This window comes from Trachypithecus francoisi, unplaced genomic scaffold (genome assembly GCF_009764315.1).
Source record: "Trachypithecus francoisi isolate TF-2019V2 unplaced genomic scaffold, Tfra_2.0 Lachesis_group5, whole genome shotgun sequence".
Taxonomy (NCBI): domain Eukaryota; kingdom Metazoa; phylum Chordata; class Mammalia; order Primates; family Cercopithecidae; genus Trachypithecus; species Trachypithecus francoisi.
In genome coordinates, this window is record NW_022681470.1 from 139,138,698 (window position 1) to 139,155,470 (window position 16,773).

Sequence of the window (16,773 nt, forward strand, 5' to 3'; positions counted from 1 at the left end):
AGGCGCCCACCACCTCGCCCGGCTAGTTTTTTGTATTTTTTAGTAGAGACGGGGTTTCACCGTGTTAGCCAGGATGGTCTCGATCTCCTGACCTCGTGATCCACCCGACTCGGCCTCCCAAAGTGCTGGGATTACAGGCTTGAGCCACCGCGCCCGGCCGGTCTTAGTAATGTTTAAACTTCTATGGCTAGAAGTTATGGTTCACTGGGGACGGTTGGAATGAAGGCAAGCTGGGCCACACCGGGCATCGCGGGAACCAGAGGGGAACACGGGCCGCGCCACGGGGGCCCTGTCTTTGGACATGAGGCCTCACAAAGAGACAGCCATACCACAGCCAATGGGGTGCCATGGCCATGACGGCAGTGCCACCATCACCCCCATTTTATAGATGAAGCCACCAAGGCACAGAAAGGGAAGTCATTTTACCAAGTCCCGGGCCAGTAAAGGGTGGCAGCCTGGCTCTGAGTTTGGTCACAGAGAGCCAGCTTCCAGTCCCTAGGAGCCACATGGTCTGGTGTATACCCCACAAGGCCCCGCCAGCCCAGCAATCACCAATGCCCGCAACGTATTTATTTTCCTCTCCTGTTAGTAGGGCGTTCTACCTCCCACCCACCTCCCCCAGCCGGGGTGCCTATGCTGCTTAATGCCTCGCCTGGAAGGTAGTCTGGACTGCCTGGCATCTACCAGCACCACCAGGGCCAGGCCCCCATCGCCTCTTGCCTGGCGCCATGCCAGCCTCCCTGCCACTCCCTATCCCCCACTCCCTGTTTGCATTCTGGTCCCTGACTGTCCCTCCTGAACATGGCGGCCAGTGGTCTCCCCACATCATGCACGCCACCCCAGCTCCCACTGCCCAAATCTTCAACATGCCTGCCAGTCCCAGTCCCTCCTGCCTTCTGGCCCCTCCCCAGCCTCACTGCCTCCCCTCACCGCTTTGCTAATGCTGTTTCCCTACCTAGAATGTTCTCTCTGGGTCCCCAATCCCAAGGTGAATCCAACAGACACTCCCAGGCTGGGGCTTGGGGGCTGGGACCACGCCAGGTGCTCACACTGCCTCCCTGGAGATCAGCTACGGCCCAGCACCGAGTGGGCACCTACTTGGAGCAATAAGAGACTAGAGCCTGGCCGGGCGCAGGGGCTCACCCTTGTCATCCCAGCATTTTGGGAGGCTGAGATGGGAGGATCGCTTGAGCCCAGGAGTTCAAGACCAGCCTGGTCAATATAGCAAGACTTCATCTCAATTTAAAAATCTGCCAGGCGCAGTGGCTCATGCCTGCAATCTCAGCCCTTTGGGAGGCCAAGGTGGGCAGATCACTTGAGGCCAGGAGTTCAAGACCAGCCTGGCCAATGTGGTAAAACCCCCGTCTCTACTAAAAATACAAAAATTAGCCAGGCTGGGTGGCATGCGCCTATAGTCCCAGCTATTTGGGAGGCTGAGGAAGAATTGCTTGAACCTGGGAGGTGGAGGCTGCAGTGAGCCAAGATCATGCCACTGCACCCCAGCGTGGGCCACAGGGCAGGACCTTGTCTCAAAAAACAAACAAACAAACAAACAGAAAAAAAACGGAGAGACTGAAAATGCCATGATCAGGCGGGGCTGAGGGGTGCAAGCTGGGAGGAAGGAAAGAGCCCCGCCCATGTGGGACACCCCTGGAACTCTCTTTTGAATCAGCCCAACAGGATGCAACTATGTATCCACCTCTACCACAGCTGCCACACCCATCCCCCATCTGCCCCCACCCCTTCCAGCACCTACTCCTGCCTCCTACAGGGCCGGCCTCAGCACCAGCCCCCGTGGTCCCTTTTCCACCAACAGCCACAGGGATCTGGTCAAGTCACACCTTGGCCTAAGGCCACATTCCCCCAAGAGTTGGCTTAAGGGTGGGTTTTAAAGACAATGTTCCCATGTGCCCTAAGGCAAGTGGTCAGGAAGCTTCGGCTCCCTCCTCTGTAAGGTGGGGACAGACATCAGGAACCCATCATCGTTCATCCGGGTCAGGCACTGGGCAGGTCTGCGCTCTGTGCTCCCTCCTGGCCAAGGCTCTCTGCCTGCTTCTCTCCCCTCCGCCCTGACATGTATTAAATAACGTGTTCTTCAAGGTTAACAAGGTGGTGTTATTGTCATCACTGTCCAGACAGGAAACACAGTGGCGGTCCCTCCCTAGGAGCCGGGTTGGGAACCTGGGCAGTCTCCGCTCCAAGCGTAAACCAAGCAGGGCAGGCTCTCCCAGTGGTGTGGCCAGGAACTAGCAGCATCACCAGGGACTCATTAAAAATGCAGTTTGCAGCCGGGCCTGGTGGCTCACGCCTATAATCCCAGCACTTTGGGAGGCCGAGGCGGGCAGATCACTTGAGCTGAGGAGTTCCAGACCAGCCTGGCCAACATGGTGAAACTCCGTCTCTACTAAAAACACAAAAAATTAGCCGGGTGTGGTAGCTTGTGCCTGTAGTCCCAGCTGCTCAGGAGGCTGAGGCACAAGAATCGCTTGAACCTGGAAGGCGGAGGTTGCAGTGAGCCGAGATCACTGTACTCCCGCTTGGATGACAGAGTGAGACTCCGTCTCAAAAAAATATATATAACATAACATAAAAATGCAGTTTGCACATCTGACCCCCATCCTGCTCAATGGGAAACAGAAAACTACCAAGACTGATCTCCACGGTGACCTTCAGGACTCTGGGGTTGCCCATTCCTGGCACAGCTGATTGGACGCCTGAACCCAGAGGTGGCAGCCCATTGGCCCATCAGTGGTGTACGAAATGGCAGAGCTCATAAAGAGGAGGTGGCGGGCCAATCGGCTGCTGTCTCTCACTGGAGCTATGCCTTCTCGCCAGGTTGGGCGGGGCCAGAGGATGAAAGTGAGGAGACTTGGGAGGCCAAGCTGAGAGCCAGCGTTGAGGTCAGATGTGCCTGGATGCAGGTCCCAGATCTGGGGCCCGCTGGAAAGGCAGGCAACCTGGTTAAACCTCAGTTTCCCCTTCTGTAGAATGGGTGTGTGTGTGTCAGCTGCCTTCCCAGTGTGAGAGTGTTTAAAAGGGCCGCAAGGAGACATTAACACAAACTTGAGTGTTGAACGCCCAACACTCTGGCCCAAGATCCTTCCCAAGGAGGCCTGAGGGGGTTTCCAGCTGGGATATACACCCACCTCATGTCAGCCTCAGGTAGGAAGAATAGAAATACACTGAGACCAGGGAGAGAAAGAACAGGAAAAAATCCACACATAGGTCATACTATATTCAACAGGCTGGGTCTCCCTAAAAGTCAGTCTGATTAAAAAGCAATGGTGGCCGGGCGCGGTGGCTCACGCCTGTAATCCCAACACTTTGGGAGGCCGAGGCGGGCGGATCACGAGGTCAAGAGATCGAGACCAGCATGACCAACATGGTGAAACACCATGTTTACTAAAAATACAAAAATTAGCCGGACATGGTGGCATGCACCTGTAGTCCCAGCTACTCGGGAGGCTGAGGCAGGAGAATCGCTTGAACACAGGAGGCAGAGGTTGCAGTGAGCCGAGATCACGCCACTGCACTCCAGCCTGGTGACAGAGCGAGACTTCGTCTCAAAATAAATAAATAAATAATAAATACATGAAATAAAAAATAAAAAGCACTGGTGGAGGGCTGGCACGATGGTTCATGCCTATAATCCCAGCACTGTGGGAGGCTCAGGCAGGACGATTGCTTGAGGCCAGGAGTTCAAGACCTGCCTGGGTAACACACTGAGACGCTCATCTCTACAAAAAAAAAAAAAATCAGCTGGGTATAGTGGTGTGTGCACCTGTAGTCCTAGCTACCCAAGAGGCTGAGGCGGGAGGATTGCTTGGGCCCAGGAGTCGAGGCTGCAGTGAGCTATGACTACACCACTGCACAGCCTGGGGAACAGAGTGAGACGCTGTCTCTTTAAAACGAAACAAACAAAAAAAGAGTGATTATGGGGAGGCTGCTTTAGTGAAAAGAGAAGAAGAGATAACAAAAGAGTATAGGATGGGATTGAGCAGAGCAGCTATAACACCAGCCAGATATCTGGGGGACAACTGGTGACATGCTGAGTAGGGACTGGGACGTGGATGACATGCAGGAATGACTCCTTCTCTGGGGCATAATTCTGGGACTGTGTAGACAGGTGTCTTCATTGCACAGGGAGGTGCACTGGGGCGTGAAGGATGGATGTGTCACCATGTCTGCTACTGACTTTGAAAGGGTTCAGCAAAATCGGTTTATCTATGACATATGGAAAGCACACATGGGGCCGGTGCAGTGGCTCACACCTGTAATGCCAGCACTTTGGGAGGCCGAGGTGGGAGGATCACTTGAGGTCAGGAGTTCAAGACCAGCCTGGCCAACAGGGTGAAACTCTGTCTCACTAAAAATACAAAAAAATTAGCCAGTCGTCATGGTAGACACCTGTAATCCCAGCTACTTGGGAGGCTGAGGCGGGAGAATCGCTGGAACCCGGGAGGCGGAGGTTGCAGTGAGCCGAGATCGCATCACTATACTCCAGCCTGGGCGACAGAGTAAGACTCTGTCTTTAAAAAAAAAAAAAAAGAAAGAAAGCACACGTGGCACCCGGCATGGCATTCTGGTCACAGCTGAGGGCTTGCAGTGTGGGTGTGTAAGTGTTCACTGAGCCGTTTTTCAACTTCCTCACACATGTGGAACATGTGAATTCAATGTCCAATGACAGGCCAGGACCCAAGTTCCACCCTCCGCCCCTAGTTCCTCCTGGCCACCACTCATCCACATCCACTTCCTGCTGAACTTCAGGCCACCCCACCTTACCTGTTTTTGAGAAGATGAGCTGCAGAATGAGAGGCCGCCGGGTGACGATGCCTGAACCACGGGGAAGGAAGTCCCTGTGAGGGGGGAAAGGGACAGAAATTACTCACGTGTCCGGATTGAGGGGCAGGAAGTATGACCACATGTGGTGGAGCAACTCTGTCTTGCAATTTGGGTGACCTCAGCAAAGGCACCAACCTCAGCTGGGCCCTGGGGAATGCTCTGGTCTTGGAGGGTCCTGAGGCCTGAAGAGCTCAGGGGGGTCTGCATGGAAGGTCATGGTGACCAAAACCCTTTCCCTCTGGCAGGCTGTGCCCCACCCCTAGCACTCCCAGGGGGCCCATTCCCTGGTATGTATTTGTTACATTTCCCCCATACCCAGGAGATCAACACATTTCCTATGTGTTTTAAATCAACACAACGCCACATGCATATGGGTAAAATACAAGGAAAGTTATTGAAGACAAAATAGGATGTGTTTCATGTCCAGAAAAGTCACATCTACAGAAGCAGAAGATGGATCAGTGGATACCTGGATGTGGGAACAGCAGGTGACTGCCAGTGGAGGGGAAGGAGCTTTCTGGAGTGATGAAAATGTTCTACATGTGGACTATGGTGATGTTTACTAAAATTAACTGTAAAAGCCTGGACAAGATAGTAAGACCTCATCTCTATAAAAACTAAACTAAACTAAAATAAAATTAGCTGGGTGTGGTGGCCCATACCCGTGGTCCCAGCTACTAGAGAGGCTGAGAGAGGAGGATGGCATGAACCTGGGAGACTGAGGTTGTACTGAGCCATGACTGCACTACTGCACTCCAGCCTGGGCAATAGAGCAAGACTCTGCGTGAAGAAAAGAAAAAAAGAAACAAGGGCTGTAAAATGACTAAAGACCATTAATTCTGAAATGGATCGATTTCGTGGAATGTAAATCACCACTCGATAGAGCTGTTTAAGAAAAATACATATCGCCGGGCGCGGTGGCTCAAGCCTGTAATCCCAGCACTTTGGGAGGCCGAGACGGGCGGATCACGAGGTCAGGAGATCGAGACCATCCTGGCTAACACGGTGAAACTCCGTCTCTACTAAAAACACAAAAACTAGCCGGGTGAGGTGGCGGGCGCCTGTAGTCCCAGCTACTCGGGAGGCTGAGGCAGGAGAATGGCGTAAACCCGGGAGGCGGAGCTTGCAGTGAGCTGAGATCCGGCCACTGCACTCCAGTCCGGGCGACAGAGCGAGACTCCGCCTCAAAAAAAAAAAAAAAAGAAAAATACATATCCTGGCCAGGTGCAGTGGCTCACGCCTGTAATCCCAGCACTTTGGGGAGGCCGAGGCAGGTGGATCACTTGAGGTCAGGAGTTTGAGACCAGCCTGGCCAACATGGCAAAAACCTGTCTCTACTAAAAATACAAAAATTATCCAAGTGTGGTGGCACGCCCCTGTAATCCCAGCTACTCAGGAGGCTGAGGCAGGAGAATCGCTTGAACCCGGGAGGCGGAGGTTGCAGTCAGCTGAGATCATGTCACTGCACTCCAGCCTGGGCAACAGAGCAAGACTCCATCAAGGAAAGAAGGGAAGGAGGGAGGAGAGGGGAGGGGGGGAGGGAGGAGAGGGGAGGGGGGGAGGGAGGAAGGAAGGAAGAAGGAAGGAAGGACGGACGGAAGGAAGGAAGGAAGGAAGGAAGGAAGGAAAGAATGAATCAATTCCATGTCTTTCACAATGGAAAAGACTCAGGCACAACCACCCCATAAGACATAGGGAGTAGCCTGCACCAACTGACAGTGAATACACCAGGATTCCAGCAGCAAGGAGGACGACAGGAAGTCATCCTGTATACTCAGAAAGGAAAACGAAAGCTTCCCAGTGAGCACTGAAGTAGAAACAGTAGGCTCGGGGTACATTAAAGGCTCAAAAGGAAATTCTATTGTTTCATACAAAATGGTGAAAGGTTCTAGGCACAGTAGGCACAGGGAATTTTTCTTTTTTTTTTTTTTTGAGACAGAGCTTCACTCTTGTTGCCCAGGCTGGAGTGCAGTGGCTCAATCTCAGCTCACTGCAACCTCTGCCTCTCGGGTTCAAGCGATTCTCCTGCTTCAGTCTCCCGAGTAGCTGGGATTACAGGCATGTGCTACCATGCCTGGCTAATTTTTTGTATTTTTAGTAGAGACGGGGTTTCACAGTGTCGGCCAGGCTGGTCTCGAACTCGCCCTCAGGTGATCTGCCCACCTTGGCCTGCCAAAGTGCTGGGTTTACAGGCGTGAGCCACCGCGCCTGGGCGACACAGGGAATTTCAAACAGGTTCTGCATCTTGATGAATGTCTGGATTGTTGAAAATGTATACAGGACACAGGGCAATTGGTACGGTACAGCTGTGTCCTGTATGGAACGAGACAGACAGCATCCTGGGTCCCTGAGCGAGTGCCACTAGCACGACAACCATTCCCGGCGGCAGGTGGCCCTCCCCATGCTGGGAACTCCTGATGGGGGTGCTGGAGGGTTCCAGGAGACCTGTTTCTCAGCTGGAGCTGGGCACTGGAAATTCCTGGGAATGTACTACCCAGTGGGTGGAGTTGGGGGGAGACGTGCTCTTGCCACACACCCTGGACGATGGGTTCCAGCCCGTCAGTCAGGAGGCTATCCCACCACTTCTGCAGCGCTTCCTCTGGCTGGGTGCAGACACAGCAGTGACTACACAAGTCAGCCCACGCCCTCAGGGGGCTTGCAGCCTGGACTGCATGAAAAAAGGGATCTTCATGGGCAACAGGGCTATGAAGGCCCCCACAGGGGTGCTGCTAGCAGAGCAGGGCTGAAGTTTTAGAAGCAGCCTCCAGTGGTCAGCGTTGGGGGGATGGGGGTGGCAGTGCTGGGGATTACGATGAGGAGGCTGGTCATCACTGTCAGAGCAAGGCCACCAGCTGGGATTTAGGGATGGATTACAATAAATGTAAGCTTTAGCCAGATTATTAACAAATGTAAGCTTTTAAAACCCTTCTCTGGCTGATGCAGGGGAGAGGGCAGGAGCAGAAGGCAGGTGGGGGTGACCGCTGTGGTTCAGGTGAGTGACATCAGGGGTGAGACCAGGGAGATGGCAGACAGGGGCATGGAGAGCAGTGGACAGGCCCTAGGCAGATTCCAGGGTGGTTTGGGAGGTGGATGGTCACAACCTGAGGGCAGGCTGGACGGAGAAGAGCCAGGAGGGTGGGAGGAGGCAAGACAGAGGGGAGCACCCTGCAGACACATGCAAAGCCCTGGGGGGTGGGCTCTGGCATCTGCATCCTATCTCTGCAGCCACAGGCAGCACCGTCAGCTCTGCAGGCCTGGGATGCTAGCCGCACTTCTGAGGATGACAAAGAGCCCAAGGGCCCTGCCAGCCAAGCACTAGGCCTGTCACACCACGTGCCCCAGTTCACACTGATGCCTGAGCTGTACTCCCCTTCCATCAGCCTCCCATTCGGCTGATGATGAGCCTGAGGCACAAACAGGATACGAGACTTGAGCAACGTCACAGCTCATGGCTTGCATGAGGAATGAACCTTTCTCACTGGCTCCTGAGCACTTGGGCGGTGCTGGTGACACTGGTGCCAACATTCTGACCGGGTGGGTGCGAGGAAAACACACTGCAGGGGTAAGAGGAGCTGGGGGCTGGGATAATTGGAGAGGGTTCTCTGAGCAGGGGACTGAGGGAGCAAGCTATATCAATCAGGAGGCGGAGTGAGCAGAGCGAGGGAAACAGCGAGGGGGCTCCCCCATACAGGTGACAGACCCCAAAGTCACCTCTTAGCATGGCCCCTTATCTCCCCTTCACAGTAGTCACAGTGGACACCAGGCTGTCCCAGGGGATTAACCCTATGAATACTACATGTAGCCTTGGCCCTGGTCCTCCCAGAGCTCCAGGCCACCTAGTTCACAGGTAAGAACCTGAGAGGCAGGGACACTTGGCATCTTGCACATCAGAGATGCAGCATCTCAGGTCGGGCATGATGGCTCACGCCTGTAATCCCAGCACTTTGGGAGGCCGAGGTGGGTGGATCACCTGAGGTCAGGAGTTTGAGACTAGCCTAGCCAACATGGTGAAACCCTGCCTCTACTTAAGATACAAAAATTAACTGGGCGTGGTGGCGCACGCCTGTAGTCCCAGCTACTCGGGAGGCTAAGACACAAGAATGGCTTGAACCCGGCAGGCGGAGGTTGCAGTGAGCCGAGATCGCACCACTGCACTCCAGCCTGGTAGAGTGAGACTCCATCTCAAAACAGAAACGAAAACAATACAAAATACAAAAACAAAACAAAACAAAATAAAAAAAAAAACCCTAGCTAGATGTGGTGGTGGGCGCCTGTAATCGCAACCACTTGGGAGGCTGAGGCAGGAGAACGGCTTGAACCCAAAAGGCAGAGGCTGCAGTGAGCCGAGATCGCGCCACTGCACTCCAGCCTGGGGGACAGAGCAACTCCGTCTAAAAAAAAAAAAAAAAGACAAATGCAGCATCTCAGAAACCATGCGGTGCTGGCTAGACACTGAATCACCAGCAGCGGCAGTGATAGCACGTGCCCCTCACAACGGTGCCACTGCTCCATCCTTTCAATGACTATTTTTGAAGTGTGCAAATGGAAGATGTCAATGATAAAACAACACAGGAGTAGCATGTGATGGAATCACAGACATCCTGTCTGCTTAGTGTGTCTGACGTTCATTCCTTTTCATGGTCGAATCTGCCCATTGCACTGACACTGCACTGATGGACTACAGTTTGCTCGTCCATTCACCATTGGATGGACATCTGGGGTCTTCCTAGCTTGAATTTATTACACATAAAGCTGTTCTGAACATTCTCATATGCGCCTTTTGTAGGCACATGTCCTTGTTTCTCTTGCTGAGTCATAGGGTGGACTTGAACTTGAACCGGCAAAGCTAGTCTCTGGAGATAGAAATCAGGGCAGTGGTTCCCTTTCGGGAAATGGACTAGAAGGGGCATGAGGGACTGTCTGACACCATGAAGAAGACTTGCATCTTGAATCTAGCCAGTAGGTACCAAAGTACTATCACTTATTAGAAAATCAAAACTTGGAGCACTGGCTCACACCTGTAATCCCAGCACTTTGGGAGGCCAAGGTGGGTGGATCACTTGAGGTCAGGAGTTTGAGACCAGCCTGGGCAATATAACAAGCCCCTGTCTCTACAAAAAGTAAAAAGTAATTCCCTGCAGATGGTGGTATTCCCCTGTAGTGTCAGCTACTCGGGAGGCTGAGGCAGGAGGATCACTTGAGCCCAGGAGACTGAGGCTGGAGTGAGCCATGATTTTGCCATTGCACTCCAGCATGGGCAACAGAGGGAGACTCTGTCTCAAAAAAAAAAAAAAAGAAAGAAAAGAAAAAAAGAAGAAGAAGAAGAAAAGAAAATCAAGGTATATGTTTAAGATGTATGCGATTGGCCGGGTGTAGTGGGTCACGTCTGTAATCCCAGCATTTTGGGAGGCTGAAGTGGGCGGATTATTGAGGTCAGGAGATCAAGACCATTCTGGCCAACATGGTGAAACCCTGTCTCTGCTAAAATACAAAAAATTAGCCAGGCGAGGTGGCGGGTGCCTGTAGTCCCAGCTACTCAGGAGGCTGAGGCAGGAAAATCACTTGAACCTGGGAGGCAGAGGTTGCAGCAAGCCAAGATTGCACCCCTGCCCTCCAGCCTGGCAACAGAGCAAGACTCTGTGTCTCAAAAAAATATATATATATTTATGCGATTAACTATATCTAACTGAAATCTCAGGAAAAGGTCACAAGTCGAGGAGAACATGTTTGTGAAGATTCAGATACAAAAGTACAGGGTAGACAAATTTGCCCACGGAATTGTTATAATCCTGTTAGGTTCTCAATAAGATGAAAAATTCAGATCTCAAAGAATTTTAAAGCCCAGCAACGGGGGACTAGTTAAATATAAATTACATTCAACCTAAATTACATTCAACCTATATTTTCAAAAAGAAAACATATATTTTCAATCAGCTTATATATAAGATATATGGCTAGGCATAATGGCTCACACCTGTAATCCCAACACTTTCAGAGGCCGAGGTCGGTGGATCATTTGAGGTCAGGAGTTCGAGACCTACTTGGCTAACATGGTGAAACCCTGTCTCTACTAAAAATACAAAAATTAGCCGGCATGGTGGTGGGCACCTTTAATGCCAGCTATTCAGGAGGCTGAGACAGCAGAATCACTTGAACCCGGGAGGCAGAGGTTGGAGTGAGCCAAGATCGTGCCACTGCACCAACCTGGGCAACAAAGAGCTAAAGTCTGTCTCAAAAAAAAAAAAAACAAAATAAAATAAAATAAGTATATTTATATATAAATTATGGCCTATCCATGCCACAATGCAGCAATAGACACACAAAAAGAAAAGAGCCTGTCCTTTCTAGACATGTAACTCCCTTCTGAGTGTACTAAGTGAGAAAAGAAGAAAAGGTTGGTACTGATCAGTTCTACTGAAGAAAGAAAGGAAGGAAGAGAAGGAAAGGGGAAGGGGAAGGGGGAGGGCGGAAGGGAAAGGGGAAGGGGAAGGGGAAGGGGAGGGGGGAAGGGAAAGGGGAAGGGGAAGGGAAAAGGTACAGAAGAAAGTCTGTACTTTGTGAAAGACAACCAAAGGAAAACAAAACAGGACCCGGGGCGGCTGGGGCCTGGTGGGGAAGGAGCCACGGCATGTTCTCTGACAACTTTGAATTCCGCATCATACACACGCATTACTGAGTTCAAAACATTAGAGTAGCTAATAGCTATTCAACACTGACTCTATGCCAAGCAAGGCATTGAGAACTTTTCATGGATTATTAACCTTTTTGTTTTCTTTTGTTTTGTTTTTAAATAGAGACAGGGTCTCATTCTGTTGCCCTGGCTGGAGTGCAGTGGTAAGGTCACGGCTCACTACAGCCTCCAACTCTAGGGCTCAAGCGATCCTCCTGTCTCAGCCTCCCAAGTAGCTGGGATCATAGGCACCCACCACCACCTTAAGTGTTTTGTTTGTTTGTTTGTTTGCTTGCTTTTAAGAGACAGAGTCTCACTGCGTCACCCAGGCTGGAGTGCAATGGAGTCCAAAGTGCTGGGATTATAGACATGAGCCACCACACTGGCCCACCTTCATTTTTTCGTAGAGGCAAGGTCTCACTATGTTGTCCAGGCTGGTCTTGAACTCCCTACAATGACCCCACTTCACCTGCCTATTAACCCATTTAATCATGACAATATCCATTAAAATGGGTCTGCTGGCTCCATTTTACAGATACAAATGAGGCCCAGAGGGTGGGGGCCTGCCCAGGGTCACACAGCATCTGGGGGTGGCATGAAAATGGACTGAAGCCACAGGGCCTGAGCTCTCTAACCACCAGGGCACCTGGCCTTCTGAGCAAACACGTCTCAGGCGGACCCTCCAGTAACTTGCAGCTAGGGCCCGGCTTTGAACCTCTGGTGTTTGCCTGTGCTGTCCTGTGACTCTGCTTTGGTTGTGTCTGAGGCGCCAGGCACCGTGAGGACAATGGTGATGCTCCAGACGCCACCAGCGCCCAGCACAGACAAGGGACAATCACAGCTTCAGAACGCAGGACGGGAGTGACGCCCAAGAGAACACAGAGAGCTGTGGGCACACGCAGGAGAAGGCGACTTTCTGGGCCTGGGGTATTGGTAGTGTGGGATATGATGAGGTTTCTCTTCAAATAGCCTGATCAGTGTTTTCATTCATAGTACCCCCCACCACTCTGTTTTGCCTTTTTCCTTTCTGCCTTTGTTAGATGCACAGGCACGCCACAGTACCAGGCGTTATCAGTACCAGCTCACATGCCTTCCCTTATTTAAAAAGAAGACTAACTTTCTAGCTCACTACAGACACCTCTTCCCCTTCCCTCTCTCTTTCATGTGCCCACCTTATCTAAAAACATTCAAACGTTTAGCCAACCAAAATTAGTTGAGATGGGGAAAGGGTAGCGGGGCAGGACTTGCATCTGGAATAAAGGCTCTCGTGCCCCTTTGTTCAGGTGTGCTCTCATGGCGACTGGCCAAGGAGAAGCACCCCTCTGTGCAGAAGTAAAATTGCTTTGCTAAAAATCCCTTGCTCGAGTGTTCCATTTCCTTAAAATTTTGAGAGTTCTTCTTAACAGTTCTAAGTCGGGCGCAGGAGGGCACAGCCTGGGTGATGGAGATGCAGCTCTCAGGGGAGAGTTTGAGGACGGGGCAGGGCAGGCACAGAGGGTCTCGCATGCCAGGCTGAGGGCGCCAGGAGCCCTGGGACTCATCTGATTTTGCTTCTAGAAGTTCCCAGACTGCTGCGTCAAAGGGCAGCAACGTTCATCCTCGGCCTGGAGTGCCTCCAAAACGAGCCCCCCAGAAATCTCCTAGGAGCTTAGTAAGGAGGGGCCTGGCCCTACGGGTTTTCTGGGACACAGCAGCAGGAGTACTTGGAACCTTCCAGAAACCGCCTCCCAAGCAGCTCTGCCCGAAACACTGACTGGCCACTTAGCGGGAAGTGACTTTCCAGCCCCCGTCATCTACTTCCTCCTCCCTGATCCCATCCGCATTCTGAGTAGTGAAAGCTGCCTACTCCTCTTCTCTCCCTTTGCTGCTGCTACAGTGCCCTCTATGCACCCAGGCTGCCCTGCGTTCCAGTCCCTGTGTGACCCTGGGTGGGCTTCCTGGCCTCTCTGGTCTAGGTTTCCCGGTCACTGAGACAGGGTGACCTTGCCAAGCTCAATGACATTTCCTCAGGGACTTCTCTCATCCCCATCCATAACTCTGTCCCCTCCTCCCTCCATGCCTCCTTTTTCTCTGTAGAACTAACATACATGCTAAATGTCATTTAGCTGCATTTTGTTCTGGCTCACGCACAGACCCCACACCCCCATCTCAGCTCCCCAAGGCGGGATCCTCCAACATTGTGTCCCCAAAGCATACAGTAGGGCTGGCACACAGGAGATACACAATTAAGTATTCTATTAACTTTTTTTTTTTTTTTTGAGATGGAGTCTTGCTCTGTCACCCAGGCTGGAGTGCAGTGGTGCAATCTCAGCTTAATCCTGCCTCAGCCCCCCAAGCAGCTGGGATTACAGGCGCCCACTACCACACCTGGTTAATTTATTTGTATTTTTAGTAGAGATGGGGTTTTGCCATTTTGGCCAGGCTGGTCTCGAACTCCTGGCCTCACGTGATCCGCCTGTCTCAGCCTCCCAAAGTGCTGGGATTACAGGCATGAGCCACTGCACCCAGCCTTATTTATTTTAGAGGTAGGGTCTCATGCTGTGCGCAGGCTGGATCAGCAGCACAATCACAGCTTACTGCAGCCTCAAACTCCAGGGTACAAGCAAACCTCAGTCTTGGTCTCCTGAGTAGCTATGACTACAGGCATGTGCCGCCACGCTTGGCTGATTTGTTTTTTAGAGATGGGGTCTTCCTACGTTGCCCAGTCTGGAGTACAGTGGCACAATCACACCTCACTGCAGCCTTGAACTCCTGGACCATAGTGATCCTCCCACCTCAGCCTCCCAAGTACCTCGGAGTGCAGGCACACACCACCATGCTGGCTAATTTTTTTTATTTTTTGCAGAGACAGGGTCTTGCTATATTGCCCAGGCTGGTCTCAAACTTCTGGCCTCACACAATCTTCCCACATCGGCCTCCCAAAGCACCGGGATTACAGGTGTGAGCCACTGCACCTAGCCTAGTGCTACTGTATCATTTCAGTACCTGGCTTCCTACCCATGGGCCCAGGCCAGGCCCCAGGGTCCTGGCCCATCCTCCCACCTTCCCCAGTGACCTTTCTAAAACGAAGATCCTGCCTCCAAGCTTCCCTCTTGCAGAAGCCAAGTGACTGGTCCTAGCCCATTCTGTCCAGTCCTAGTCCCAGTGCTGACCAGGTTCCCCAGCCCCGCCCCCTGCACCTGCCTCCTCTGAGTTCTCTCTGGCACTGCTGGCCTTCAAGCCTTTGAAAGGGCTGTTCTCTCTGCCAGGAAACCCTCCTATAGGCCCTGCCTATCTGGTCATGGGCAGGTGTGATGGCTTGCTGCCCTCCCTCCCAAATACACACCCGTTGCCACTCCCAGCAAAATGGCCTCTGATGGAGGTCTAGTCCTGTGACACGCTAAGACTTCTGCACCTGGCTGGTCACTGCTAGATCCCCAGCACCTAGACCAGCGTCTGCCAGACAGTGGGTGCTCATTAAGTGTCTGTTGAATGGGCAGGAAGAATCCAGACTTTGGAGCCAGGCAGCCTGGGTTCAAAGTCTAGCTCTGTCCCTCCTGGGCTGTGTGGCCCTGGACAGGTCTCCACCCCTCTCTGGGCACTGACTTGGCCATTCATGAAATGGGAGGAGACTTTCTGTCTGCCAAAGAGGGCCTAGCCACCTGCTTGGCCTGGCTCAAGTCACTTCACCACACCAGAGCAGGTTTCTGAGCTCGTAAGTGGGCCACCTCTCCTTGGAAGGGGATAAGGGCTCCAGGAAGGTGGTAGGGGAAGGGTGCAGCTGGGAGGTGGCACCCAGCAGCGATGGGAGAGGTGCCAGGCTGAGTCCAGCAGATCAGAAGCCCAGGCTGTTTATTTACCATCTTTTGAACAAACCACAAGTCCCCAGCAGGCGCCTTTTGACTTCCAGCCCCCCATGAGGGTGGGGACGGCTACGTGCAGGCACGATGCAGGCTCAAACCCAGAGCCTTCCCACGGGAGGGAGAGTCAACAGACAAGCCCACAGAGGGTGAGTCAGCAGTGTGGCCCAGAGCCAGCGCCCCAGGGCCAGCCACCCCTCACCTGTGCAGCCTGCTACTGGCAGGGCCGGGCCAGGACCCTGGGCTGGGATCCCTTCCTTGTCACCATATGCTCGGCATAGTCTCTTTGAGCCTGAATGTGGCTGGGAGGGCTCACGTAACACCACGGCCAGCCCTCAGCATGGCGCTGGCCACAGGAAGAGCCTTCGGCAGGAGCCCACACTCCAGGGCCCGTTCCCACCCTGGCTTCTTCTCTCAGGACTCTGGTAAGAACCACACAAGGAGCGCTGGCCGCCCGATAGGCTGCCTCTAACCCCATCTCAGGCAACATAGCAGCAAATCCGCTGACAACCCCAGCGGGGTTGGAAGTCACAAGGATACCAGACGGGTAGACTGAGGCTCAGTCTCAGGACTTGTCCAGGATGCTCAGCAAGGGAGGAGCAGAGCCAGGACGCGAACATGGGTGGGCCACCCATGAGGCAGACCCGCAGTCACTCGCACCCACCTTGGGGGCTTCTCTGTGGCTCTGTTGGAGAAGTGGGGCTCCATGCCCAGCCTCCTCTGCCCACCTCGGTCCCTGCCTCATCCTTCCAACAATAGCCACTGGTCGGCCGGGCGCGGTGGCTCAAGCCTGTAATCCCAGCACTTTGGGAGGTCGAGACGGGCGGATCACGAGGTCAGGAGATCGAGACCATCCTGGCTAACATGGTGAAACCCCGTCTCTACTAAAAAATACAAAAAAACTAGCCAGGCGAGGTGGCGGGCGCCTGTAGTCCCAGCTACTCGGGAGGCTGAGGCAGGAGAATGGCGTAAACCCGGGAGGCGGAGCTTGCAGTGAGCTGAGATCCGGCCACTGCACTCCAGCCTAGGCGACAGAGCAAGACTCCATCTCAAAAAAAAAAAAAAAAATAGCCACTGGTCACCCAGCAAGGACGCCAAGCCTTACAGTGCCCGGCCCACACGGTGTCCTCAGGTAGGCGCACTGCATCCCTGAGGTCACCCCAAAGGGCAGGAAGGGGACACACCCCTCACGAGACTGCAAACCTGGGGCTCCCCCTGGCCTTCACCCACCCACGTTGTCCAGCCGGGAGTCCTGCTGGCTCCACCTCCACATCAGGCCTGATTCTGCTCAATTCCCTCCACGTCCAAGGCCGTCAGCGTGTCCCACTGTCACCTGTCCATACCAGTGCAGTCCCGCCCTTGGTCCCCACAATCTGCCTCCCACAAAGCAGCCACAAGGTGCCTGTGCACACCATGTCACTG

The 16,773-nt window shown here is 53.1% G+C and overlaps 1 protein-coding gene across 9 annotated transcripts in view; it reads right to left on the reverse strand.

Moving 5' to 3' along the window:
- DNM2 (dynamin 2) overlaps positions 1-16,773 on the reverse strand; it is a 112,499-nt gene that overhangs the window by 62,725 nt on the left and 33,001 nt on the right. For all 9 annotated transcript variants that reach the window (XR_004433996.1, XM_033197785.1, XM_033197784.1 and 6 more), the window contains exon 2: positions 4,783-4,856. Coding sequence is in view for 8 of the 9 variants with exons in the window: in XM_033197785.1 (XP_033053676.1) it covers positions 4,783-4,856 (74 nt within the window). In the remaining variant the exon portion in view is untranslated. The remainder of the gene's footprint in view (positions 1-4,782; positions 4,857-16,773) is intronic.